General features: G+C 35.8%; 1 protein-coding gene across 3 annotated transcripts in view; it reads right to left on the reverse strand.

Moving 5' to 3' along the window:
• Nucleotides 1-2,253: 2,253 nt before the first annotated feature.
• The window catches only part of LOC150079832 (uncharacterized), a 177,423-nt gene continuing 152,749 nt past the window's right edge, over nt 2,254-26,927 (reverse strand). For 2 of the 3 annotated variants that reach the window (XM_090382585.1, XM_090382582.1), the window contains exons 4-13: nt 26,636-26,743; nt 21,636-21,839; nt 21,468-21,494; nt 18,578-18,801; nt 17,201-17,372; nt 10,783-10,867; nt 8,693-8,896; nt 7,402-7,572; nt 5,584-5,791; nt 2,254-2,592 (exon numbers count right to left, since the gene is read on the reverse strand). In XM_090382585.1, coding sequence (XP_090238711.1) covers nt 2,316-2,592; nt 5,584-5,791; nt 7,402-7,572; nt 8,693-8,896; nt 10,783-10,867; nt 17,201-17,372; nt 18,578-18,801; nt 21,468-21,494; nt 21,636-21,839; nt 26,636-26,743 — 1,680 coding nt within the window. In that variant the 3' untranslated portion in view covers nt 2,254-2,315. The remainder of the gene's footprint in view (nt 2,593-5,583; nt 5,792-7,401; nt 7,573-8,692; nt 8,897-10,782; nt 10,868-17,200; nt 17,373-18,577; nt 18,802-21,467; nt 21,495-21,635; nt 21,840-26,635; nt 26,744-26,927) is intronic. The other variant, XM_090382583.1, reaches the window with a different exon arrangement.

A 26,927-nucleotide genomic window follows, 5' to 3' on the forward strand; every position in this document is an offset into this window, starting at 1 on the left:
GCCCCTTTATCCTAGTTGATCATTGTCTGGGTATCTGTAAATTTTTCGACCTAGTGCACCCCTACACGGCTGCAGTATATCCATTTCTGAATGGATTCTGTACAATTTCACAGAATCTGTACAATTTCTGTACAAGTTCTGAACTGGTTCCAGGGACTTAAGTTGAATTCACACTGCTACTGTGGTGGCTATCCCCAGTCACCAGATCTCAATCCAGTTCCGTAGGTTAAAGGTGGAACCAACTCTTCGGAGAATAGAGGTCCGCAACCGCAATTTGCAGATATGGGAAGCAGTTGAGTTAACATGGACCAAAATCATTGTAGCATGCTTTTCACACTTAGTTGGGTCCATGCCACAATGAATTCAGGCTGTTTTGAGGACTAAAGGAGGAACTACTCGCTATTAAATAGGTGTACTTAATAAAGTGGACTCAGTGCTTTTAAAACAGTAATTTTAAAAGTTTTTAAAGACGAGGATATAAACTATTTACAATCGACAGCCATAGGCGAGTGGCGAAATAAGAGGGTACAGTTGTACCCGAGTTAGTGCGGTTCTAGCCTTAGTGATGTCCTTGTATTTAACCACCTTGCAAATTCATCTGTACGTCCCAGAGTGTAATCAGAAAATTTATTTTAGTTAAACTGATTTTTTAAAATTTATACTGGTTAAATTTTTGTTAAAATACTGGTGTTGAACTGATGTAAAAACTGTGTTCAGCGCATGTGGATGGTACTATCATCCAATTCCTTGTTTCATGTAATCGACGTCCAACTGTATACTTCGTTAATTGGAGTTGGCCTGTTTATGACGTAAGCGCATTACTCTGTAGTCAAATTACAGAAACGAGAGGTGAGAAGTAGAAACTGGGTACTGCCTCGGGTGCATGGCTGGAAGGAGGATAAGAGTTAAAGGAGTTGAGGAGAAGAGGCCAGGCGCACTTCTAAATAGCCTTGTGTTACTGAGGAGGACGCTTTGGGGTAGTCCCCTATTTCGGGCTTTGATAATTCTGAAAGGGAGATTCTTTTTCATCTGAAATGTATGTACTTATATAAGTTCCTGCACCCTAAAAATTTATTATTCCCTTTCGATTATTTAAATCTTTTGATTTGTAATTTAGCTAAGCTTAATCTCTAAGCAGCTCTCTTGTGTTTAATGTTTCTTTTGATTAGTTTCAGTAAATAAATTCCCTGTTTGATTAATGTAGCAAGAAAACTGGCACCAAGTGATCCTTATGCCTAATTATTTTCTAAGTATTCAAAGAAGGCTTAACATTAGAGCTGAAAAAACAATACAAACTCCATAATTTGAGTTTATCCACAAAGAAGTAGTCCGATATTTCATTTTGGTACATCAACACATCCGAAGTGAAGGCATATAACTGGCGTAAACAGCAATTAGAAGTTGAAATTGGGAGTAGACACGTAACACCTTACGTAATAGCAACAATTTCAACATTTGTATATATATATATATATATATATATAATTATTTAAGTTCAAGTGATTTTATTTTAAATTGGAAAATTAACAGCGATCTTATGAAATGACTGATTTCTGCTTAACTTAAAAAAGTTCGTTATCATGTTGATAAATTAGCTTTTAGTTTAACACTTAAAATTTAACAAACTGCATTAAGGTCCAAACATTTTAATATTAGGGGACTAGAGAAATATTCATCTTGAGCATATAATATCATACAATTCAGTCTATAAAACTGATAGAAATTAGTATTTGGTTTCTGACAACGTTTTTCAAGTATTCCAACTACAAGCACTGTAATAACTTTGGGGCATAAAACAAAGTCTCTTTTCGAAAATGTTATTATCGAAATATAGTGACACCGATTTTGTTTTTAATGCTAATAACATTTTGGAATGAAATGCATCGTTTTCTATATACACACTGTGTATATGGACAAAATCCATCTAGCATTTACCTTTACATTTTTTTTTAATATATATACTTTTAAAAAATACCGGTTTTCAGTCCGTGTGTAACGTACATTGTAAAATTGGGTTGGGAGGTAATAAGATTGGATTTTTGATATATCATGACAGCATATATATAATCTTATACGACTATATACTGTATATAGTCATAAGAACTAGATAATTTTATACAGTTATCACTACATACATATCGACACGCATATCTGACGCTCTTGAACATCTTTCTTTTGTTCATTTGGACACTTTTGAGTATTTCTCGTTTCACTGAAGATTTATTCTCTTTCCTATACATAGGGAACCGGCTTAGCTTCTTTCAATGCCTTTTTCATCGAAGTTTTTGTTGTTGTTGTTTTTTTTGTCACAGGATTTACACAGAAGTTTCCATAGCCAACGAACAGTGATTACTCGCAGTGGGCGCTGCGGTTATGATGCCAATGTTTGACAGCGACCGTGTGGGTTGCGTACTAGTGGACAGCAACAGATCCGAACTGGTGTTGCTTGGAGGGGGCTTAATGTTCTGTGAGGTAAAGAGATCACAAGAAGTGGTTGGAGCAACACTAGTTGATGGGAGAAACGGTGGCATACTTGCAGTGTTTACCAGCGTAGGAGATTCTAATAGAGACATGCTTCCATTTTCTTGATACCTGAAAAATAAGACATCATGGACAGTTAAATGTTGCAGACGTACATTACTGATGATACGAGTAAAAAATCCGATTAAAAAGTTTGTTTTTACAGTACTACAGCAGAACAAACGTTGCCTTCATAGGGAGTTTCCATGGTATTGTACTGCTTTCAACTTTCCAATTTGACTACTGTTTGACAGCAGCGCAATTGGCAAATTAATTAGCGATATCATGATATCACCAAAACGTTAATCTACTGTTTAACCTTTGCCTCATATTTTAAATCAATGGAAAATTACCTTTTTGGCGATGTCATATTTGTAAAAGTTGTGCAATAGCAGGGCAATTCGTTATGAAGGCAAGTTTGTTCAATTTCAATGTCAATAATGATAAAATTGAAACCGAATACGTAACCCTGTTTGGACTAATCATTCTCGCATGGCTAGCCTGGGCCACGTGTGCGTAATATCTTTGGCTAAAGAGGGTATAGAAAATTCAGCTTGCTACTTATACGCAGCTTGTTTCTTGGCTCTGTTGGCAAACTGTTTTTCCGATAGTGATTCACTGGCCACTTTGACATGATTCACCAGTCAATTAATTGCTCTGATAGGTGATTTTATTCATTTAAGTTACTCCCAGAAATTCTTAGGAATATCTTAACCTCACAGATATAGTAAAAAAGTACATATTTCATCGACACATCATTTGTAAATAATGTGTTGGTGAAACAGGTACTTTTTTAGCCATTTGAGTGGAGAAATTTATCAATTGAATTAGGAAAATTTTCTTATACTGCGATAAAACTAATAAAACTCCAAGTACCAAAGAGATGCCTGGATAGATTCTGATAAAATAAAAAATAACCTGTTCCACGAACTAATAAAATGCACTGAAACATTGCGCTAGTCTTCCATCTCATACTTAGCCTAGACTAAAGAATGTAAAAGTAACAGTGATAATTATACCGCACGTTATTGATTTTTGTGCATTTAGCGCTGTCCCATTTTCGAATATAAATTTTAAAAAGGTGAACAAAAAGAGGTTTCAAAAAAAAGGGCAGGCACAGGGCCCCACGGACCATTATCCGCTTCTGATTGCAGTTCAAAAGACAGGGATCTGATTACGTTTACGAGGTCCAGACAATCGCAAATTATACCGAACGCGACCTGAAAACAAGAGTTCCAGTAGTATTATCAGCAGTGGCAGCAGTGAACTCGGTTGTATTCATTCAGAAGGGAGCTGCTTTGAAGGGGTCAACACCCATTTGTGACTAGGGCCTTTGCTACCGCACCAGTCCGGAAACTATTGGCTGGTGCCTCATATATAAATAACATAATCCCAGATATATTTTAAAAAATTATCGGATTTCTATTCGTTCGAATTAATGAAATTTAGGAAAGACCGATGATTAAAGTTTAATTATTCCACGAATAATTAAGCTTTAATAAATTCCTCCCTCTACAAAATCCGGGGAAGGCTCCTGTGTGCACCTAAGCAATTTCCATTTGAAGCATGCTCACCATCAGAGAGTCTGTAATTAATGATCATTTATGCCGCTGCTTAAATGTTGTATGATTCCATTAACTGAGAGACGTCTAATAAATTGTTTTCTGATTCTGTAATAATCGATGTATTTGAACAAGTAATCCAGTTTGATGAGCAGAAATTTCTTAATTGAGATGGGAAAAAACGTATAACCTCGGTTCTAAAAAATAGTGAAAAGAGAACATACAAAAAATGGTCCTTTGAATTCTTTCTTCAGAATTACTCAGAGTGAGAGCACTTCATATTAAACAGGGTATAATATGAATTATTACGCAGAAATATTAAAAATAATTATTAGTAGAAATACATGAAATATTAATAATATTATTATTATGCAGTAACCAGAGATACACCAAAAATGAACATAGAAGACAAGACCAGGACACATGGAAGCAATTTTGCAATGAAATTCATTTTCATCCATATTTAAAATATTTTATTACATCAAGAATCACACTATTAGCCTAAAACACTTTTTTTTTTCTTTTAGAAATGAAAATTTATCTGAGATATGCCTAAGTCTGATTTAAAATTTAATGTAAAGCCGGTATTGTAAGTGCAATTTGTCAACAGCACCGAATCATCGAAAATCTCTGGCAGAGGCTACCCTGTCTTGTAAATTGGGACTAGCCTCTCTCTGTAATCACGAGAGAGAGAAAGAATTTGCCTTTACACAACCACTTACTACCATAACGTAAACGTGCACTCTTTCTAAAAACCAAAATAAAAAACGCAGATTTGTTTATGGCGTTACGAAAAACATATACGTGAAGAAGGAAAATAATGTTTATTGCTATATGCTTTACCACCATTCTAAAATTAAATTAATAATAAAAAAAATAAAACTCCATTTTTAAAAAATAATAAAAAAAAACATAAAAGGTTTTATTTTCAAACACGTACATTTTACGAAACGTTGTAAAACATAGAAAGGGTGAGTTGAAAAGTGACCCATACGATCTCCAAGTACCAGTACACACGTCTGCTATTTTTATGGTTCCGTCTGCGTAAGTACGTTATCAATGTAGAAATACTATTCGTTTTTCGTCTGCTTTTTTTTTTTTCTACAAAAGCAAACCAATATATTTTCGTACTTACTAAGCAAGCGCATGGACCATTTCCTGTGTGTGTGTGACTTGTGGAGAAAAAAAAAATACATTTTTATACTTAACTGCATATGTAGTAAAGAACGATTTTTTATGCATGAAGCAGCTGCCGATTTGCTTCAAATCACGCGAAATGGAATTCGGTCTTGGAATAAACGTGCGCTTGTTACAGTTTAAATGGCTTTCTAAATTTAATATTTAACTAACTCCACAAAACAACAGAGTTAAGAGTAAATCGAAAAAGGAGGAAATGGTCTTACGAATTATTGCTTTTATTTTTTATTTTTTTTATTTTTTTCTTAAATATACGTAAGTCTGCCAACGTAAGACTAAGTCTGCATAATGATTAGCTATTTACCATAAACTTCTCATTTCTTGACGACGCGCACGCATCATCTGCTTGTATTCAGATATTCGGAGCTTTTTGCCGTCTACAATGCACGTCCGCTTCGGCCTCGGTCGGTAGCGATAGTCGGGATGTTTTTCCATATGCATCTTGCTCAGCCTCGACTGTTCCTCATAATATGGCTGCTTTTCAGAATTCGACATAGCCTTCCACCTGGCGCCTGTAAACAAAAAATTATTAAAATAATAATTATAATTAATTTCTGCATTCGGTATTTTTATATTTATTATTTATTTTTATATTTTATAATTATTATTATTATTAATAGCCATATGGTGCAAGTAAGCCTGAGGCTTATGCTGCACCGGTCAAAAAAAAATTTCCTATTACCCTGAGAGAGAGAGAAGTAGAAAGGAATCACCAAGAAAGAGAAGAATGATGATATCCAGCTCAAGGCCCTGGGTGCACCAAGCCCATACTCACCAGATGTGAGCGCCTGGGGGTATTATGAATATATAACTATTTACCAGAGTTCTTTATTCAAATTATTAATATAGTTTTATTAAAAACTTTATTAATCTTCTTCTTCTTGGATTTTTCTGTTATATCAACGGTTATCCTCGACCTAACTTCCAGTTTCCATTCTTCAATTTCCTCTTTTCCATAGCGGCCCTTACTTCCTCCATCCATGTGCTTCTGGGTCTTCCTCTCCTTTTCCTTCTAGGGGAAGGGGGGGGGTGTTCATTCCATTGCTTTTTTTATGTAGTCTCTCTTCCCCCATTCTCATAACATGTCCATACCATTCTAATCTTTTTTTGTTCTATTTTGTCAATGATGTTTATTTGAGCGTCCATTGCTTTTATGTCTTCATTCCTGACTCTTTCTAATTTAGATCTTCGGGCTGACTTTCTCCAAAAATCCATCTGGACAGCTAGCAATTTCTTCCTTGGCCTTTTCTTTATAGTCCAAATCTCAGATCCATATAGTAGGATACTCTGAAATATTGGGTTATACATTAATCGTTTGATTTGGGGGAGAATTATTGCTCCATATATTGGATTCAACATTCCCAAGACCTTTCTTCCCTCAATAATTCTTCTTGTAATCTCATCTTCAGATGAACCATCCATCTGCACAATCTCCCGTTTTGTTAGTTGGCAACTCTTGAAACTAGCCGTTTACACGAGATTTAAGCCTTTATAAGATTTGAATAAACTAAGAGTGAGGATCCTCTCTCTCTTTCACAAAACACACAAGACACTTAATTAAGGAAGGGTAGTTACAGACTGGATATAAGAAATTATTTTTCTTTCCATCAAAAAGCGATTGAAACAAATTTCCACTCAGTCTTATATAACTGGACAGGTTATGTAAATTTTAAAAATGGTTGAACAAATACCTGCATTAAGTCAGGTGACAAGGATCTTTTTAGCATATTAGAATAAAAATATATTCCATCATAATAATTATCATAAAGAAGTATACCATCCGGTGGAGATATTCTGTCTGGTCTTTATTCTCACAAATTCGCAATTACGAAAAGAAATATGATGATTAAGCCATCAACGTCAGTGGCGGTTCCAGGTTGGGACTGAAGGGGCTATAGCCCTCCCCTTGTGATTAAAACAAGGTGGATGGATTTTTTTACTGTTACATGATCATTTAAGTCTAGTGATTCCGGTGCACACTGCTTTAGCCCCTCCTTTAGAAAATCCTGAGACCGTCCCTGATAGACAGCATCAAATAGTAATAATAATAATAATAATAAATAACTCTTAATTCGAACAGATAGCAAACAAAATTCACGAATTTAACTTATAAAAGGCTTACCTAGAATTTTAGAAATATTTGAGTTATGCATATCTGGACAGGCTTTCAGAATTTTTCTCCTTTCATCTTTGGCCCATACCATGAATGCATTCATCGGCCTTTTTATATGTGGTTTACTTTCGCCATCTTTCTTGGCTTGCCGTATTATTTTAGCGCCCAAGAGTTTACCTGCTTAAGATAAATAAATATCTAAAATAGGAGTATCTGTTTTACATTTAATATTAAATAAAATTTGATTTAAAATATTGAGTAGAGGACTATATTTCCTATGGAGAAAGAAGTTCAATTTTGTACAGTGGTCTAGCATACAATGTTTCATATCTAATATAATAATTTTAAACTAATGCTTAACGGCCACGTTTCTGGATCAACTGCATGACCCCCGTCTTCAGAAAAAAAAATTGGAATGCGATTCAGGTAGTGCAGGGAGGTCAACCAGTTTTTGCTGAGGCCCCAAACAGACAAAATGCTGAAGGTTGCAGGCTTTAAGAACAGTTCCTTACCATTAATTACTCATCTTTCGAAATAGAATTTAATTAGTCCTATCAACATTTATATTTACACGTTTATAATAACATTATATGATTATAATATTCTTAATACCAAGGAAAGACACAAGAAACAAAAATAGTATAGGATATTACTAAAAATGCATATTTTCAAAAGTTCATGTGCAACTATAATTAGTTTCTACGTTAGTTTTAAACTCGGGTGTGGGGGCACACAACACTTGGGCTACGCAGTGCAAAGGGACTGGACACAGGTTGGGCACCCGTGGCCAGTTCCTCCGAGATAGTGCTATTGAACGTGTTTATTACTTCAAATCAGGATAATTGAACTTATTTTTTACTTGGAACTATTGGATTTAGAATTATATAAATCAGAATTATTATACTAGATGTGGAGTACTGTATTTTTGACAACTGTACAAAAATTGTACTAAAAAAATCCCTTCACTATCATGTTATACAAAAGGATACTAATGTAAATCAATATAAGAAATTTCAAACTCTAATTTTTGAATAAAAATATATTTTAAGGGATTTATAAGGAATTTTTCGAATTCCAAAATCTATACTGTCTGTGTTGATATAAAAAATGTTGAACTGAAACTTGAAAACTGCATACTTAGAAATAAAACTCATTAACCACACCATTTAATCATATATAATTACGAGGAGTTTAAAATGGTCTCGCGTTTTACGGAAACATTTGTCATTAAATATTTACTTCGATATCATTCATGGGAAAGTTCGGTTACCCGATCGTTATGAATCATTAAAATACTCACTCTGGCATGTAACATGGTCACCCTTTTTATCCCCTTCCGATTCGGTGATATCTTTGATGGTGCTCTTAGCGAGAGCTCTAGGTCCCTGAGTCATATACGTATAAAGAGGAAATCCCTTTCCTTGAAGTGGCGACACATTGTCTGGTGTCTGTCTTCCATTTTCACTTGAGTAAGATGAGCAATCGGTGAACGGTGCTTCTTTTCCTAAAAACGAATAAACGCGATGCATAATTTAAATATTCACCAACTTAAAGTGTGATTTTTTTTAAAGAAAACTTATAATAACAATCTAATTAATCAAATATATTTATAAACTTCAAAAGCATTTCTTTTCCTTTGTCTTATCTGTAAAATCTGATTAGTCCATTGAGTGAAACGTTATATCTTCCTCCTGTACAATTAAATAACAATGTCCAAGAGGTCCACTCCACCCATAAAGTGGTTATACATGAGTGTATCACCTATATTGGAGTATGTCACCTGAATCTTTTCCTTTTTTCTAACCCGTGTTCTTTTATGTATCAAGTAGTTAAAGGTCATGTGACAGAATGAGTTTCAGCTATTGGTTCTCTGGATTATTATTTTGTTATAGAATTCGGCTATCTGTGTATGTGTTATGGCACATATATCAGATTACTAGACTAAGCAACGAGATAGCTTAAGGACATGAGGCGTCAATATATTGCCTGAAAAGTGCGTGTTCTACAGTTTGTTTACACGTCTACTATTTCGCAATTTTAGCAACTGTTTTACCAGTAGGTTGTATTTTGAGTAAGAAGATCCATTTGTATGTATCCAAATAAATTTTACACAGATCATTCAAATGAAAACCACAAAACCAACATAAAAGGCATTATATACAAAAAAGCAATGATAGTCTTGTGTCAGATCCAGTGGCGCGTTATCCTATAGGCAAAAAAGACATCTGCCTAGGGCCCCGATCAGAGGGGGCCTCAAAATCACTGTTTCTAAAAACTAATTGCTGTTTTTTACTAATATTTTTAAGTGTTTTTTTTTTTATCTGAAACTGAACTTTCTACCTACCAAGGTCAATAAACTTTACTTGAAGATTAATTTGAAAATAAACGTTTTTCCAAAAATGGTTTTACCGATTTTGATGAAATTTTATTTTTAGTTCTTATGTCATATAATTTGTTTGTTTGGAAGTCACAATAAAATGAAATTGAAAATGTTCTTTATTAGTTTTTAATTTAGATTTTGACTTGAGCCCCATGAAGGTATAGATGAGGTCCCATGAAGGTATAACGCGCCACTGGTCAGATCTATTACTAACACCAAGCGTCCACGTAGTACATTCTGCTTGCGCGTTATTTATCCAGAACGCTGGCTGAATGAGCCAAAGCATGCATGTGCTGTTTTCTTGCACCATGCTAATCTCTGTAGGAGATGAAGTTTGAGGTGTTAACCTATCCTCCACATTCACCAGACTTAATTCCATGTGATTATTGTCTCTTTTTTTTTTCTTTTTTTTTTTTGGACACTAAACGACTCACCAAGAGGATTAGCGCAGCGATCGAAAGACTGCGTTGATTATAATGGGGACCACATTGAAGACTATTATGCATACTCTCTTTGTTGTTTGTGAAATATAACTTTTATTTAACTTTCTCAGTTTTCATTTGAATAAACTCTGTATTTTATTTTTCAACATAGTTCCTGGTAAGCTCCAATGGACTTAGCTCAGTGGCACTCCAATACTTGACTTTAACTTAAATTTTTTTTTTTTTTAATCTTGATACTACAGTCATACACGAGTTTTCAGAAAATATGCGAAGTCACTGAAACAAAATCTAGTGAATATCAATTAATTCACATTCCCCAATGGCAGCTGGTACCACTGAATGGGCTATGAGAAGATTCATTATTAGGTTACAAGCTTACAATTTAATATACGACACTAATATTAACCGTACATAAATTTAGCGTTCACACCTTAATTCCTTAAATATCAAACGAACATTCTGAACGACCCATATAACTCAATAAAAAAAAGACTTCCAAAGAATAAATGTATTCGTTAATTTTAGTATTTAAGATTAAGGAACGATGAATTTATTTTAAGTACTCACCTAAACTATCTACATAAGTGGGTGCTGGTAGCTGACGAGAAAACGACCCGTATTGTCCACTTGTCAGGAATGAAGCTGTTTTCATCTGAAAATTAATTCGCAATATGTAAACTCTGACAGTCAATATCCTATGCGACTTCCATAAAAGTCTTTAAAAGAGGGGCATTTGAAAAGTTCGTGGCATGAGTATGAAAGTGTAGTAGTACAAATTTGTATATTGTTAAAAATTGGTGTACTTAATGTACAACACTTCAAATAGTAACCAGATTTCATGCAGTTTCAATAATGTATGTTTTTTTAATTGCAGGTCGTGGATTCAAAAGTTATGTGAAAGATGGAAAAATCATTCACCATACGGTTATTCAATATTTGGGTTAAAAAGGAACTAACGTCAAAGGCAATTTATGAGGATATGGTTACAACATTGGGGAGAATGCCCTTCCTATTTTATATTAAGCAATGGGCAGCAGAATTTAAGCGAAGGAGGAAGAGCCAAGAAGATGACCCACGCTGTGAAAGACCCGTCATATCCATTACTCCAGAAATTGTTGACATTGTGCATGATCTGGTGATGAGTGATCGAGAGTGACAGTTCGGTTCATTGCCAGACTCTTCGGCATCTCACCTGAAAGTGTGTACCACATAATAATAGAGGTTCTCACTATGAAAAAGGCGTGAGCATGATAGGTACCAAAGATGTTAACAGCAGATCAAAAATGCACAAGAGGTGTCAAGTCAAGCGAACATTTGCATCGTTTCCGAGCAGATCTAGCAACTTTACTTGCAAGGTTTTTGACCATGGATGACATGCAGATCCATCACTTTTAACCTGTGACAAAGGAATAGCCCTGCTCAATCAGCTTCAACTTCTCGAAAATCTGCTACCAATTCCTTAAATGCCGATCTTCAGGTAATTCTCCAGTGGGACAACGACAACGTAGTTGATTTCAACCCTTCTAAAACTCAGTCTTGTCTTATATCTCGCAAAAAGGATTCTTCTGCTCCTAAGCTTATCTTTGGTGACACTCTGATTTCTAGGTAAGATGATATATCTCTTTTGAGGATAACCCTTACTTCTAATCTCTCTTGGCACAAGCACATTACAAATATTGCTTCCTCTGCATCTAAAAAACTTGGTTTTCTCTTTCGCTCTCGGCGTTATTTTTCTTTCAAACAGTTGCTCACTCTATAAATCGCAAATCCGCCCTGCCATGGAATATTGTTCCCACAACTGGGGTGGTGCCCCTAAAATCTCTCTCAGACTTCTTGATTCCATTCAGAAGAAGGCAGTTAGGTTAATTAATGATTCCTCTCTAACAGAGTCTCTCCACTCGCTGTCTCATAGACGTACTGGTTCTGCTGCATGCCTCTTCTACAGATACTTCCATGGGCACTCTTCTTCTGAATTGGCTTCTATAATTCCCGCTCTCTCTTTCAAAACAGTCCGAACACGTGGCGCCACCAGCCAACATCCATATACTGTCCAACTTCAAACTCACAGAACCAACTTTTCATCTTCCTCGTTTATTCATTCAACTTCCGTTTTCTGGAACAACCTTCCTTCATACATATTTCCTGAAAATTGCAGTCTACAGAAGTTCAAGTCCAATGTCAACAAATATCTTCTTTTGTCTTCTCAACCTCCAACCCAAGTACGGTACTAAGTACTATAGGTTCTAATACCTCTCGTGTTTTGGGTTTACATTAAAAAAAATATAGACACAGCTCTCTTTCCCTCCAAAGAAAGCGAGCCATGTCGATTCCTTCTGCTGGCAGGGCGATGGCATCGGTTTTTTGGGATGCTGAACGAGTGGTGCCAAAAACTAAAAAAACGATTTATTGTGGTGACACCAAGAAAGTTATTTCATCTACCTATGTGTATGGTGTTTGTAAATTGCGCGTCTTCTCTGGTTGATTTGCCTGCTTTGATGGACGAAAAACCCCGAGTTCAGGGGGAAAAACCTTGCTATCTTCTGCTGAGACCGACCAACTCAGATGGAGTGATGCTAAGTGTAAAGTGTATTTAGTGTCTAACGGCACCAGGGGTTACCCCATCTCCGCGTTGCTTTCATTGTAGGTGTAAGACAGTATTCTGTCGAGGTCACAGATTTAATAGTGTATGGATATTGTATATGTGTAGTGTTATGTTCTGTTGTTCATCTGGCCATTTATCGGTTGGGCCACTGACGCAACCCACCCGTTGTCCACACTTACCCTGTGGAGACAGACCAGGTACCGAGTAGCTCTATATTTTACTTTGACAGGCCTTGCCACTTTTTTTCTGAGATTTCAGTGGCTAAGGCCTATACACAGGGTGGTCCGTAATTCGAGGTACAACCGGCAAGAGTCTGATTCTTCTTGAAAAAATAAGTCGAAATTGCAGAATCAATTTTTTTCATATGAGGCTTCGTTTTTGAGGAAATCGACATTAAATATTAGTTGACTACGCGCGCGTGCACTTGACTAAGACACCGTTGAGCGGATCTCGATACCGACCACTATTTACCCTTCTGTTTGTATACAATGTCACAACTTGGCGTGTTTATAATACAATGTCATCATTTGTCTTAGTATCTTATTATTATCAGTATTCACTATCAGTTTCTATCAACCAATCGATATGGCACGGTACAGTAACCGCGAATACACGGACATGCTCCTTGCAATAGGAGCATGTGCTGGAAACGCTTCTGCTGCAGCAAATTATTACAGAGAGAGATATCCCAATAGTCGTCATCCAGTCAGGTGAGTAATTCAAAGAGCAGAGCAAACCCTGTCCGACTGTGGTTGGTTCCATTCTCTGCATCAAATCGCGGACGTCGTCGTCGACGACTGCCTAATCATACAGAGGAAGAAATTATGACGGATGTCAATAATAATCCTCGTCTTAGTACGAGAGATCTTCCTTCTTGGCATAACATTAGCAGGTGAACAATTATTCGCGTACTATGTGAGAACAGGATGCATCCGTTTCATGTCCAGAGAGCGCAAAGACTAAATCCTCACTTTATTATTGAAACGCATTTTCAAGAAAGGTGGAGCGTGAACATATGATCTGGTATAATCGGTAACGAAATCGTGAGACCTTATTTCCTTCCAGATAATTTAACGGGTGCATCGTACTTACACTTCTTATGCAACGAGTTACCCGGACTATTAGAAAATGTATCTCTGGATACTAGAAGAACTATGATTTTCCAGCATGATGGTGTCACAGCTCATTTTACTCGAGAAGTGAGAAACTTTTTAAATGAGTGATACAAAAGTTGGATCGGTCGTGGCGGAACAATCGCTTAGCCACCACGGTCGCCAGATTTGACACCTTTAGACTTTTACTTATGGGGTCATATCAAAGCAATCGAGTATTCCGAAGACATCATCAGTCTTGTACGATTGAAGTAAAGGATTGCACTGGCGTTCTAAACATTAAAAACTCAAAACACACTGGAAAGGCTTCAAGGTAATCTAGTGAGAAGAGCCCAGCTTTGTATGCAACAGAATGGGCAACATTTCCGACAATTCTGAAAGTAATAAAAGGAAATTATCAAAAGGAATATCGTGTCTCATTTTAATTTACGCATCCTATGTTAAAGTACGCACTGGACAGACACTGTAAACAGAAGAGTAAATAGTGGTCGGTATCGAGATCCGCTTAACGGTGTCTTAGTCAAGTGCACGCGTACTCAACTAATATTTAAATTTTCTCAAAAGAGAAAAAGTTTTTCATACGAAGCCTCGTATGAAAAACTTTTATTCTGCAATTTCGACTTATTTTTTCATGAAGAATCAGCCTCTTGCCGGTTGCACCAAGAAATACGGACCATCTTGCATATATATATATAAATTATAGTGGGGTGAATGCCAGAATTAAAAAAGCCAAAAATTTGTGAATGTGATTTAATTTAGGCGTGATTAAATTTTTAACTTGTGGAGCTACCTATACGTCAGCATACGCTGACGTATAGGTAGCGTGGGGGGGAGGCTGAAGACTGGGGGGTTGAAAGGTAGAAATACGGGGACAATAGGGAAGGCGACCCCAGGTTGTCAATGAGGCATGCCCATGCCCCACCAGGCGAGGTAAAGGGGGTGGCAGGAGAGGGAGGAAATAGAAAAACCGTCTCCACCCCCTGCCGGGGAAAAGAATAAAGGCACCAGACAAGACAGCCGGTACTGATCGCCAATTGGCATCCTGTCAGCAAGACTACAGTAGTCTTGGTACAGTTCATAGGTCAATTCTGGTAGTGGGATCTCTCACGGGACAGTGTCCAGTCCCGGTTGTTCTCTGTCTTTGGTTCCTTATCCTCGGTTAGTACACCTGTCACTTTCATTTAGGTCTCATGTTTGTCGGTGGCAATGAGCAGGGTTTCTTGGTCCCAGTGATGAATCACGTCACTGTAGGAAGTAAACCATCACTATTCCTAGGCATAACAGCTAGTCTTTCTTGCATTTTTTATTCCGGGTGTGGTAGCTGAGCAGATGTTTTGGATTATTAATTTCTGTCTGGTCGTTTTTCACTCCTGGCGCACTGTATTTAACGCTCTTCTTCAAGTTCTTGAGCGAGATCGGATAGGGCTCAGTTAATGGGCAGCAGGGCCTGCACGGTTCGAGGCCTCCACATTGAAGTCCTTTTGGGACGGAGTCCCTTCTTAAATTGTTCCCATTTATTGCCTGGGTTCAGGTTTTCGACTGTGCAGTGAGAGGTAAGTCCACTTTCAGTATCGTGAGATCAATTTGATGTCGAGTTCGAGAGTCACGTTCTGGAGCGTAATTTGCAATGCACCTTCAAAAGTTGACTTTGCAGTGGTAGGTATATCTAGTGTCCAGAGATGAAATTAGGTTCAACAATCAAGGTCCAAAGAGGTAGCAGTGGATGTGTCCAGTCGGTCCATGTCCTGTGGTCGAGTTAGATATCCAGTTCAGTAGTCAAGTGTTCGGTGAGTCGTTTACTTCAGTTATCACAGCACAGCAAACATTACTAGAGGCTGTGGTTTTACTATGGTTGCGGGAATGTTCGACGCCTTTGGAACAGTTCCTGGACATAACGTACCAGGGCCCCTGTAGCCTCCCTCATTATCCAGTATATGATGATCCTGGTCTTTGGGCGAGAATTGCAGGGTTGTGATAAACTGACAGTATAAATCATCATACAGAGGGGACAGAAATACGTAAGATGGTCCCATGTTTCAGGCTCGTCACAGTGGCATTGGACAGTATCGCTGAGCCCAAGGCTGCTGAGTTTACCTCTGATTGTACTGTGCCCCGAAAGGAAATACGTGACGAGGAGTTCGGGGGACAGCCAGTGTGGGTGCTTGGGGTATATTCTCTCAACATCTGGAAGGAACTTTCGGGCGATAGCTCGTTTGGAGGAGTTTGTTCAGCGGAACTGCCAGAGTTGCTGCAGGTGGATGAGAATACGTCGTTTTTCAGTTTTGCTGTCACTGGCCGGATCCGTGGTAATGTCAGGGCATGAGACCGCTTTACCCTTAGAGAGATGATAGAATAGACCGCAGCGGATGATCTCCAAGTCCAGGGGAGGGGCCTCCACCAGGACCTGGAGAGCATGCGTGCTGATGGTACAACATGCTCGAGAGATGGTTAGAAGTATTTTGCGCTGGATCGACTCACGCTTTCTTCTGTTTACCACAGTGGCGATTTTGCAAACCATGCTCCAGAAGCATATGAAATGGCCGGCATAAATACGACCTTGTAGAATAGCTGGAGGGTCTTCTTCTTGAGCCGGAGTGATGCTAGTGAAGTGATGGAGTAGCATGGAGTTATGCTGGTGCCGGGCGGTGTGGCATGGCGCATTATCCTGCTGAAAGACAGCACTGCCAGAGGAGAAGACCGTTGCCATGAAAGGGTGTACCTGCTCAGCAATGATATTTAGGTACACCAGACAGTAACAGGAGGCATATTAGGCAGACATTGTGATTTGCTTGAAAACTTCAAAGAAAAACGCCGAGGAAAACTCAACAAAGGAATCTTGTTCTACCAGGACAACGTGCGTGCTCAAAAGTCTATTATTGCCATGGCTGTAATACATGAGTAAGACTTTGAAATCTTGGACCATCTTCCACATTCATCAGATCTAGCACCATCGGACTTTCACTTATTTCCTAATTTTAAAAAAAAATACCGGTTTGGCATTCATTTTCCCACAGACAATGATATCAAGTGGATGGATTCTTAGAAGCCCAATAGAAAACTTTCTTCCCACCTGGAATCAACGCATTGCAGCATCGGTAACAAAAGTGTGTTAATTACAAGGGAGGACTGGTAATACGTTGAAAAGTAACATATTACCAGACTCTACAAATAAATCTTTCATACACACGCCACGAACTTTTCAAACGCCGCTCGTACTGTAAGATTCAATCAATAAATATATGGTCCATATATGATAAACGTGAAAACTCACTGGTAAAGGTAATGTGTCCGGCGTTCTCAGAAGATGAGCAGCTGTCATAATGGCTGTGATGCTAGAAACGGAGCCTGGTGTTGAATAATTACAGCCCAAACCCAGTGGCGGATGGGAAGGCGCAGGTCCGTATCCTTCTGGAAGTTGTTTTCCTGCTGTTTCGGGAACACAACTAAAAAAATAAAAAATCCTCATCAGTTCATTGAGAGACCGAAAAGAGTCCATTATGAAAAATCAGAAAACTGAATATTGTGAATACAGTAACTCCCAATGTGCATAAATGGAATATAGGTTAAAAACAGGACTAATACATTTTAAATAATTTAAATGAGAAACCATAAAAATCGAATAAGTTTGGGTAAAAAAGTGTTCAAGAAATAAAATTTTTAAGTAACATTATGTATTCTCTGACGTTACTTAATTTTCACAAAAAAAAAAAAAAAATGATCACATGACTAGTATGTTTGAAAATACTGCCTGCAGCGTGTTGGGAGTGATGTTGGATAAGTTCCTTTTTACTTCTAGAGTGCGTGGATTATTGCTGTAGGCATTTTGTTCGACATCGTCCCCACAAAAAGAATATCTGTTGAGCACGGTGGCCATTTTCCTTTTGAAATTATGCGATCTTCAAACAAGAGGGAGGGTGCAGTTATAGATTCAAGTGAAGTGTGACTTGCTACACTATCTTGCAGAAGCCGAATTTTAACAATCTCCCTCTCAGTGAGGCGTCTAAGGAATTCATGGATTATATCAAGATACCGCTGAGAGTTTAGTTCTTGTGAAAAAGATGAATCCAGTAATCCTGCGGCAGGTCATTACACCATAGCTTCATAGATTGTAGGGAATTTCATGTACTGCATGGGGATTTTACGTAAACCCCAGACGAGTATTCTTGGAGTTTATATGTTCAATCAGATGAAACCAGATATCAGTTGGGAAAAGAAAGCCTAATCTATCTTAGGGTCTTCATTCACTTTTTTCCAGTAACTATCTAAGTTAATGGCTTCGTTTTCTACAGTTTGTTTGGTGAGAAAATTTTCTGCATGACGTGCACTTTTCAAGTAATCCTCCTTAGCGATTTAGGGCGAGTTGCTGCGAGACTCTTCCTAACCTGTGTTTTACGTTCCTCTGAAAAAAACCTTGTCTTTTTTTTTTTTTTTTTCATACAGATCACCCTGTATAAAAAACAGGGAAGGGAAAAATAGGATGAAATTAAAAAATGAATACTTAATGAAAGGGGTTACTAGGCTACAAATATTTATTAACTAAAGGTTGAAGGGATGAATTACAGTGGCACCAACGGAAAACATATTTTACCATTCAAATATCATCCTAATACACATTTTATCAACTTACTTATTGATTAACAATGCTAACCTTTCCGTGGTGTTCTTATTACACATCTTTCTTTTGCTGAGGTTAAGAGGAAGGTCCCCTTCGGTTTCCTTAGATAAAGATTCTCTTTCGGCAAGTTTGCCCTCGTTAGAATCAATCGGAGAATGTAAAGGTATCCTAGCACATGCTGAAGGACTGCTAGCATCCGGTAGAACTGATACTACAGGCATGGAAGTGAGCCACGGATGAAGAGAAGGTACAGGTATCTAAATGAACAAAATAAAGAGTTAGTTAAAAATCAGAAAATGAAGACATCTGATCTGATCTTTTAATAGCCTTAATTAATCTCTGCGCGTGCGCTTTCGGAAACTGTTAAAAGTACTATAGTGGCTAGCAGTTCAAAGTAATTGAATTACCAATGATTTTCCATATTTAGGAAAGATAACTAATACTGTTACTATTACCAGTAACACATAAATAAGGGGAGGAAGGAATTTAAGGTGGTTCTTAAAAAATTCACCGAGCCAAGTTGTCTTTGCTTACTTCCTCTGGAACATCTACCTTCCCCTGGTAGAGTAGTTAATGATCACAGCCAAGCAGAGATTCTCAGAGTAACCTAGATAGACTTCAGGGATGGTCAAAAAAATGGCAGCTATGCTTTAATTCAGCAAAGTGTATTACACCTGGGGAACAGTAACCCCAAAATAGCTTATACACTTAGTGGAGTTGAAATATAGCCAGTAGTGGAGGAAAGGGACTTGGGTGTTACGGTACGGTCAGACATGAAGTTCTCCGAGCATTGTAGGAAGGTTGCAAGGAAGACCCATGGTGTACTATCGATGATTTATCGAACATTTGCTTGTAGAGATAAAGACGTCATAATCCCATAATCCCATTTTATAAGGTTGTTGTTAGACCACACTTGGAATACTGTGTTCAAGCATGGAGACCGCACCTAAAGAAAGAATTGAGCTTCTTGAAAAGGTCCAAAGACTGGTAACTCACCTGGTGAGATCAGAAAAAGGGCGTCCATAGGAGGAAAGACTTCGAATAAGTGAGTTGCAGAGCTTGAAAACTAGACACCTTAGAGGAGACTTGGTTGAGGTTTTTAAGGCTCTGAGCGGCGAAAGTAAAATGAATGAGGACGAACTTTTCACGGTTATAAATGATTCTAGAACTAGGGGCCATAATTTCAAGTTACGGGGGAAGATGTTTAGACTGCACTGCAAGAAGTTTTATTTTAATCAGGGAGTTATATATTAGAATAAGTTCAACAGTCAAGGTTCAAAGGCTGACAGTTTGGAGACATTCAAATGTCAGCTTATTTATGTGAGGAAGGAAACGCATAGATTGTCTAATTCTTTTTCTTTTATTAAGTATTATATTTTTAAAATTTTCTTCTTATTATTATTTTCTTCTTTTTTTTTTTTTGTGGCAGGTGCAGCAGCATAAGTGATAAACTTCCTTGCACCACACTAATACTAAAAACTTTCTCCCATATTTACTTATACAGTATATATTATCTAAAAACTGTAACATTCAATTTCAAAAGTATTACATTGAGTAAGTTAAAACTCCCATGATACAGAATTACTACTTAATAATTGGCGATGTTTCTGTATTAATCCTGTTACCAGGCCTAATTAGGAACGTTTTTGAGAGCTGTTACTAAAAAAGAAGACAGTCTTCTAACCTGTACAGTTAGTAACAGCCTTCAACTTCAGCATCGACAGGCACGTGAAAAATATAATTAACATATAACAAATATGTTAATTATATTTTTAACATAACAATAATATACAATATAACAATAATAATAACACACGTATAACAATAATAATATATATGTATAACAATAACAAAACAATAATATATAATATCGTATATATAATAAAAAGTCCTTACAAATTGGCAAATAAATCGTGTGTTAATGATGGGTTCCGTTCTTTACGATCACAATGTATTCGAAAAAAAAAAGATTGAGTTTAACATCCTAAAATTTCCTTAACATCCTTTGCAAATTTTTAACGCTCCACGCACTGTTTGAATTTTCTGCCATCATATACTGTACAAAAGAAATATATACAGATTATAGTAGTTTTCTTTTTTTCCATGCCTCGAGAGAGGAAGCAGGCTCCCACTGCTCAGTGAGAGAAGTTAAGAACTGAAAGAGAAAGTAAAAGGAAGAAGAAAATGGAACTACGTCTAAAGAGGGAAGAAAGGCTCAGCTAGACGCCTCGGGTGTGCCATCTCTATCTCTCCCTGTCTCTAGTTCTCAGCTGAAGACAAGGAGAGATAGAGATAAGATTGAATTCTGGCTGTCATGGACCTGCCATGTGTATCACACATTTATTTTACGTACTATGCAGGAGCTAGCTGAGTTGATATCTTTCCCGGTCGAACCGAGACGACACCAACCGAAAATCTCGAGGAGTATCAGATTCTTCTTGGGGTATCTATAAGATCCCGGTACACATACACATATTTTAAAAAAATTAAAAAATAAACTTTTATTTTATAGGAGGCTATTTCTTTCTAGATCGGTAGAGTATACTACCTTGCATTCTTAAGTCCTGGGGAGAGCGATATTACATCACTTGTTGATATTTTTGATGCTAAACTTTACGGACTGAGGACACTTAGTTCTTTTAAGCTTGATATTAGGTAAAAATTTTCCTTAAAAAAGTTTATTTGTACTTTAAGTTTCTTCATATTATGCTAACAATCATTTTCAACTGTCGGCAATGATGATCGAAGATGAAACCATATAAATTTTGGGAACCATTTACCATATATTTACCATTTCATGTTTACACATGAAATGGTAAATATGTGAAGATGTGCTGTAAACAGCACATTACGAAAACCATTTTCTTCTTTGAGAGAGAAATATATTAGCGTTCATATTTCAAGAGATTAAATCATTACTTACTATAGAATGAGGAGTTTCCTGTGGATCCTAAAGAAAAGAAGGAAGAAAGATTTCGTTATAGCAGGTAGGTAAACAGATAAACATATACAGAAATGCGTATATTAAATTGATTGCATAAGCAGTAATTAAGACTTCACTTATGAAAATCTATATGACCTCGACACTTACCTTGGTATTTGCACCAAACACTGACGATAGATAAGAAGCTGTTGTCGTATGTGGATAAGATAAATGCGATGCTACGGATGACGATGTAGGCAGGCTAGCAGTTGAAGATGGACAATGGGATATGTTGGGTATTCCACCTTCAAACATGGGTAAGAAGAAGTTTTCAGCGAGAGACCTAGAGGTTTCATTACTGCTGATTCGACTCTGTAACAATAAACATCAGATGTCGTTTGTTAGATTTAGTACTCAAGGTTTTTAACACCATAACCATCAGAAAAACATTTGAATATTACTGAGAAAATTGAATAAATTTGCTTTATTGCATAATTTTGCCAATACTAAAACTAAACAAATTTTCTGTTTGTTCCGTGAGCCAAATAAGGACAGAGGAATTCACAATGTAGAGACTACAAGAAAATTATTTTATTTGTGGTATCACGTGGATTCGAACACTGATCACTCGGCTAGTCGTGCTTATGAGAGCTACTTGAAAAGCAAGATTACAGATGTTTATGTAAAAAGACATTTAATCACAGAACAATGAAACGACATATAAATGAAGCCACATTGGTGCACTACTTTTCAACATATTCAAACATTTATCCTACTGCAACGAGTGTATTCATACCTCTGTCGTAAAATTCAGGGACACCCCCATTCAATTAAGTTTCAATGTACTGTTTAAATCCATTGTTACCATGGGATTGGATATTCTTTCCAAAGTTCCAACAGATGAAAGGGCAAGGTACGGACTGTGTGATAGATGGGCTAGTACCTCCTAACCGTAACGTTTTAATGACTGCTATGGCAAGTGCACATGGTTTTTGAACTAAAAATAGACTTGTTTCTTGGATATAACCATTGAATATGACACAGCTCCTAAATGCTGATATTAGGAAACCATTTTGGTTTCCTAATATCAGCAGAAGTGTACGGCATTCTGTAAAAGGAAAGGAAGTATCATACATGCTTTCATTCATGCGATGTTTCTCCTCAAAAATATATTACCTTACTATTCAAACATCCTCCTCACTTAAATACACATGCGTTGTCTCTAATTAAAATCAAGAGGTGTGCTTTAAGAATTTTAACAGTATCTATTGTGATTAATATACTTCAGTACACAAATGTTATGCATGCTACGCTCAGAAAATATCGTCACTGTATGATATTTTTGGAGAATAATTTGAAAAGCAAACACAAGCATATACAAGTTTCAATAACATGAAGAGAGTTTTGTATTCGCAGTTAATCTCCATATGTATTTCTTTGCACTGGAGTAAATATGAGCAAAAATAAAACAACTGCATGATAGAATATGGTACAGACCTATGCAGGGATTGGTAACTATCATCAGTAAAATAGCCATTATTATCATATCTTTTATGTAAATAAATTTGGTTCCAACAATAATATATATTATTAGGTTTCCTACGGGGGTTTTATCGATGTTTTTAATATCAATTTTTTTTTTTTTAATTTTTTACGATGAAAAAAATACGCCAGGGTAATATTTAATAAAAGAGCGGTTCTATTAAAAATTTTAAATAAGTAATTAGTCTTAACATTACAAGGAATCAATAATAAAGCTGCCATAGAAGTCTCGCAGGGCAACTGAAGTCTCTCCTCCTAAGTAAGCCTGGAGCATTCACTGTCCCCATTATCAATCCATTCAAAAAGCAGAAATCAATAATTTCGCTTCTGTGTTGAAGAGTAAGTCAATTAAAATGCTGACACCAAGTTCTGTAAAATGCAGTTTAGTAATTCAAATGCTGTTATGGAAGGTATATTTTGTTATTTTTTTAATCCTTTCAAAGTCCCTCTAGTTTTCTGTATAGGGAAACCAATTCACCTTTGAGTACTTACAAATTGTCATTATGTATGTCGCATATGTTTCCATTAAGAGTGAGATATTCCTGAAATATACTAAATATCTTTTAAAAAATTCCAGTTTACTGGCCACCTTTACCTAATCCCACTGATAGGATAAAAAATAACAATAATAAATAAGTTTCAGAATCGATTCATTCTTTGCAAAGGGAATATCCTTGATGGTATACTAATAATCCCAAATCGGAATTGATTCTATGTGAGCAAAACAAGTTCGCCAGAGCCAGCCCGCGATCATAATAAAACCACGAAGAATTTAATTTTAAAAGTTTTTAGATTCATATGTAAAACATAGGCTACAATCGACTTCTCTATGAAGCATTTGGTGTTGGTTACAATTGCACCAACTATTCTTATTATTTATTGACCACTATAACGAATTTTCAGAGTAAATTCATCGTTTTGAAGATATAATTAGCTTCATTTATTGAGAAAAACCATTCATTTCACTTGATTAATTTATAATATTAATCAATATCGCAAACTTTCCAAGCAAATTGATGTTATTAATGACGCCCTGCTTTGCGATACTTATGACATAAAAAGAAAAGTGCTTTGAAGTGTTTTAAAGTTTTACTCAACATTGGAAGTTTTTGGGAGGGAAAACATTATTCGTGTTATAGTTAGCTTATTACAGATGGCCTTTTTTAATATGCACAAATGATGTGGGCATTTAATGCGAGCAATCAATCGATTTTTAAATCTTCCATTCATGTACAAGTTAGTGCATTTGCATAATTTTGTACATTCATTCATCTATTTTACGGCGCCATCTTTCATTTTTAGAACATAGACATATAATATCGCAAAATTTCAATTCAAATTAAATTTAAAGATCTGTGGTGCTCACACACACACACTTTTATTATTTCAGATATAGAATATTATAGATATTACTATTAATTAAAATATATATTGTTTTTAATATTGTTCTAGATATGAATCGCTACTTATCTTAAGACGTGATCTTGTCAGTCAATATCTGTAAGTAAATCTGTGATCGTAACAAATGACTATGATTTCCTCATCCAAAAAAGGCTTTTTTGTATTAGCTACAAAATCTAATGACAAATTAATCTTGGCTTTTTTAAAATTATTATTATTGTTTTTCAGTAAAGTATTACTTAATATATTAAAAACGTTGCTTTGCTCATATGCGTATAATCAGGTTATTGGTATTAAGTTTATTTCAAAAATTTCAATTGTGTCGTTGTAGAATTTTAGGAGCATCAGCGACTAAGGCCGTATTGCTCCATGTATATTGTCCGTAAATTGATATTTTTGTTCTGTGGTCGATTTTCTATTATCTGGATGAAAAACCCGAGCTACGTGAGAAAAACCACGCTACCCTCACCTGATACCGACTAACTCAACAACGTTGTGAAAAAGACCCATAAAAATTCCTCACGTCATTGACGGGACTCGGGTCTTTTCCACCCGGTGGGGGAAGGACGGAGATTCTACCAACTTTGCTACACAACAGGGCGATTGTGTCGTATATGATTCAATCGAATCCATACACAAACACATACAAAAAAAAAAAAAACGCCCATTTTAACAAATCCATGCACAAATTTTGCATTTTATCTTATCCATTTTTAACTTTCTACTGCATCTGTGGTTAATTTGTAAACTCCACTTGCCACTGACTGGCTGTATCGCAGTACCAAAATAAACTTTTAATATTAGAAACATATACATATACAGTATACAAGTACATTCCTCTTCTTTCAAAATACTTTTAAAATGTAAATTCATGTAATGTTTTAAATTTTTATATATTTTTTTACATTTAATATAATTTTATTTTTTTACATTTTTAATTTTTTTTCTATTTTTATATTACGACACTAACATACTATGTTGTGTCTCTATCGTGGTTAATATGTTAATATTTTCATTTTTGATACCAGGTGTCAGAATAATCAACTTTTCAAGTAACAGACGATAAGTCGATTGAGGTTTATTCTGGACGCTGAAAGTTTTTTTTTTCCCTTCTTCTTCTTAATGGAGTTAATTTAATATGTGTGTCTCATATCGTAATGTTACACTATCATTACTTTTTGATAATTTGTGTTAGAAGATCAGTTTTTGCTTTAAAAAATGTTTAGGAATGTGAAATTACTTTTGGAGAAATAATTCAACTTTTTAAGCGAAACGAAGTCAGGTAGGCCTAACAACATTTTAATTCAGTGACTTATTAGAATATTTATTGAATATACTCTGATATATGCAGATATTTTAGTATAAAAATAAATGAAATCTTAAAAGTTTTTGTCATTTAAACTTTACCACAGGATTAAGAAAAAACGTTGGTTACCACTGTAAGAATGAATTATTAGCATTAAATTTTGTAATGTAAGTTAGTATCGCTGAGAGGAATTTTGTATTTATATATAATATTAATATGCATTGTTATATTTAATAAAATAGGGCAATATTTGAAAAGGAAAGCTAATTAGCGGTATAGAAAAGCCTAAATGCCCATAGATAACAATGTTATGGGGGAAAAAAGTAAACCCCCACCTTTTTCCCCCTCCCCATTTCTCCAAACAACGGAATTGGTTTTCTTTGATTGAACATAATCTGGTATTACCTGAATAATAATTTTCTGTGAATATTTAATTGAATAATAATATTCAATCCATATATATTTATACATTTAAGTTCATTCTGATGATTTATTATCGGAGTATGAATTTTCGCTTTATCCAACATAAAACCTTATTTATTTTATTCTTTTTTTATTTGTATTTGTTTTTATTTTTATTTTATTTGTATTTGTTTTATTGTTATTTTATTTTGTATTCTTTTTTGTATGTTTATTTTTATTTGTTTTTTTTTAATATTTGATTTTCGATTATTCATTGTTTTGTCTTTTTTTGGGTTGATTTTTGGGAAAGATAGAAGTTGAAATACAAATCATCAGTATATTTAAAATAAAATATATATTAAAATAATAGAAAGGGATCAGATTACAGTTTTTCAGCCAGTTAATATAACGATTTTTGTCTGACTTTGAAAAACATTACTGTAAATTCAAATTATTGTACTTATTTAATTATTATTAGTTTTTTTTTTTAAAGTTTTCTTCTCCTTTATGTACTCACCTGCAGCTCTGGAACGTCCATCTCCTCTTTGTGTTCACTTTGACTTTCGTTTGTTTCCTGCTCAGTCTCGCTCCCTTCTTGCTTAATGTGTTTGCAGTTCCTTTGTATCTAGAAAAGTAGTTGAAAATGTCTTAACAGATTTTGCAGTGAGATTAGAAAACTGAATATCATTTAGACCTTTAAATAATCGTACTGATTATTAACATCATTCATTTTTGATTTATTCCAAATAACAAATTTATAACTAAAAAGTTCTTTGAATTTTTTTCTCATGCACTTGCGACTTGCCTAT

This window comes from Mastigoproctus giganteus, chromosome 10, assembly GCF_048544385.1.
Source record: "Mastigoproctus giganteus isolate SK-2022 chromosome 10, ASM4854438v1, whole genome shotgun sequence".
NCBI classification, from domain to species: domain Eukaryota; kingdom Metazoa; phylum Arthropoda; class Arachnida; order Uropygi; family Thelyphonidae; genus Mastigoproctus; species Mastigoproctus giganteus.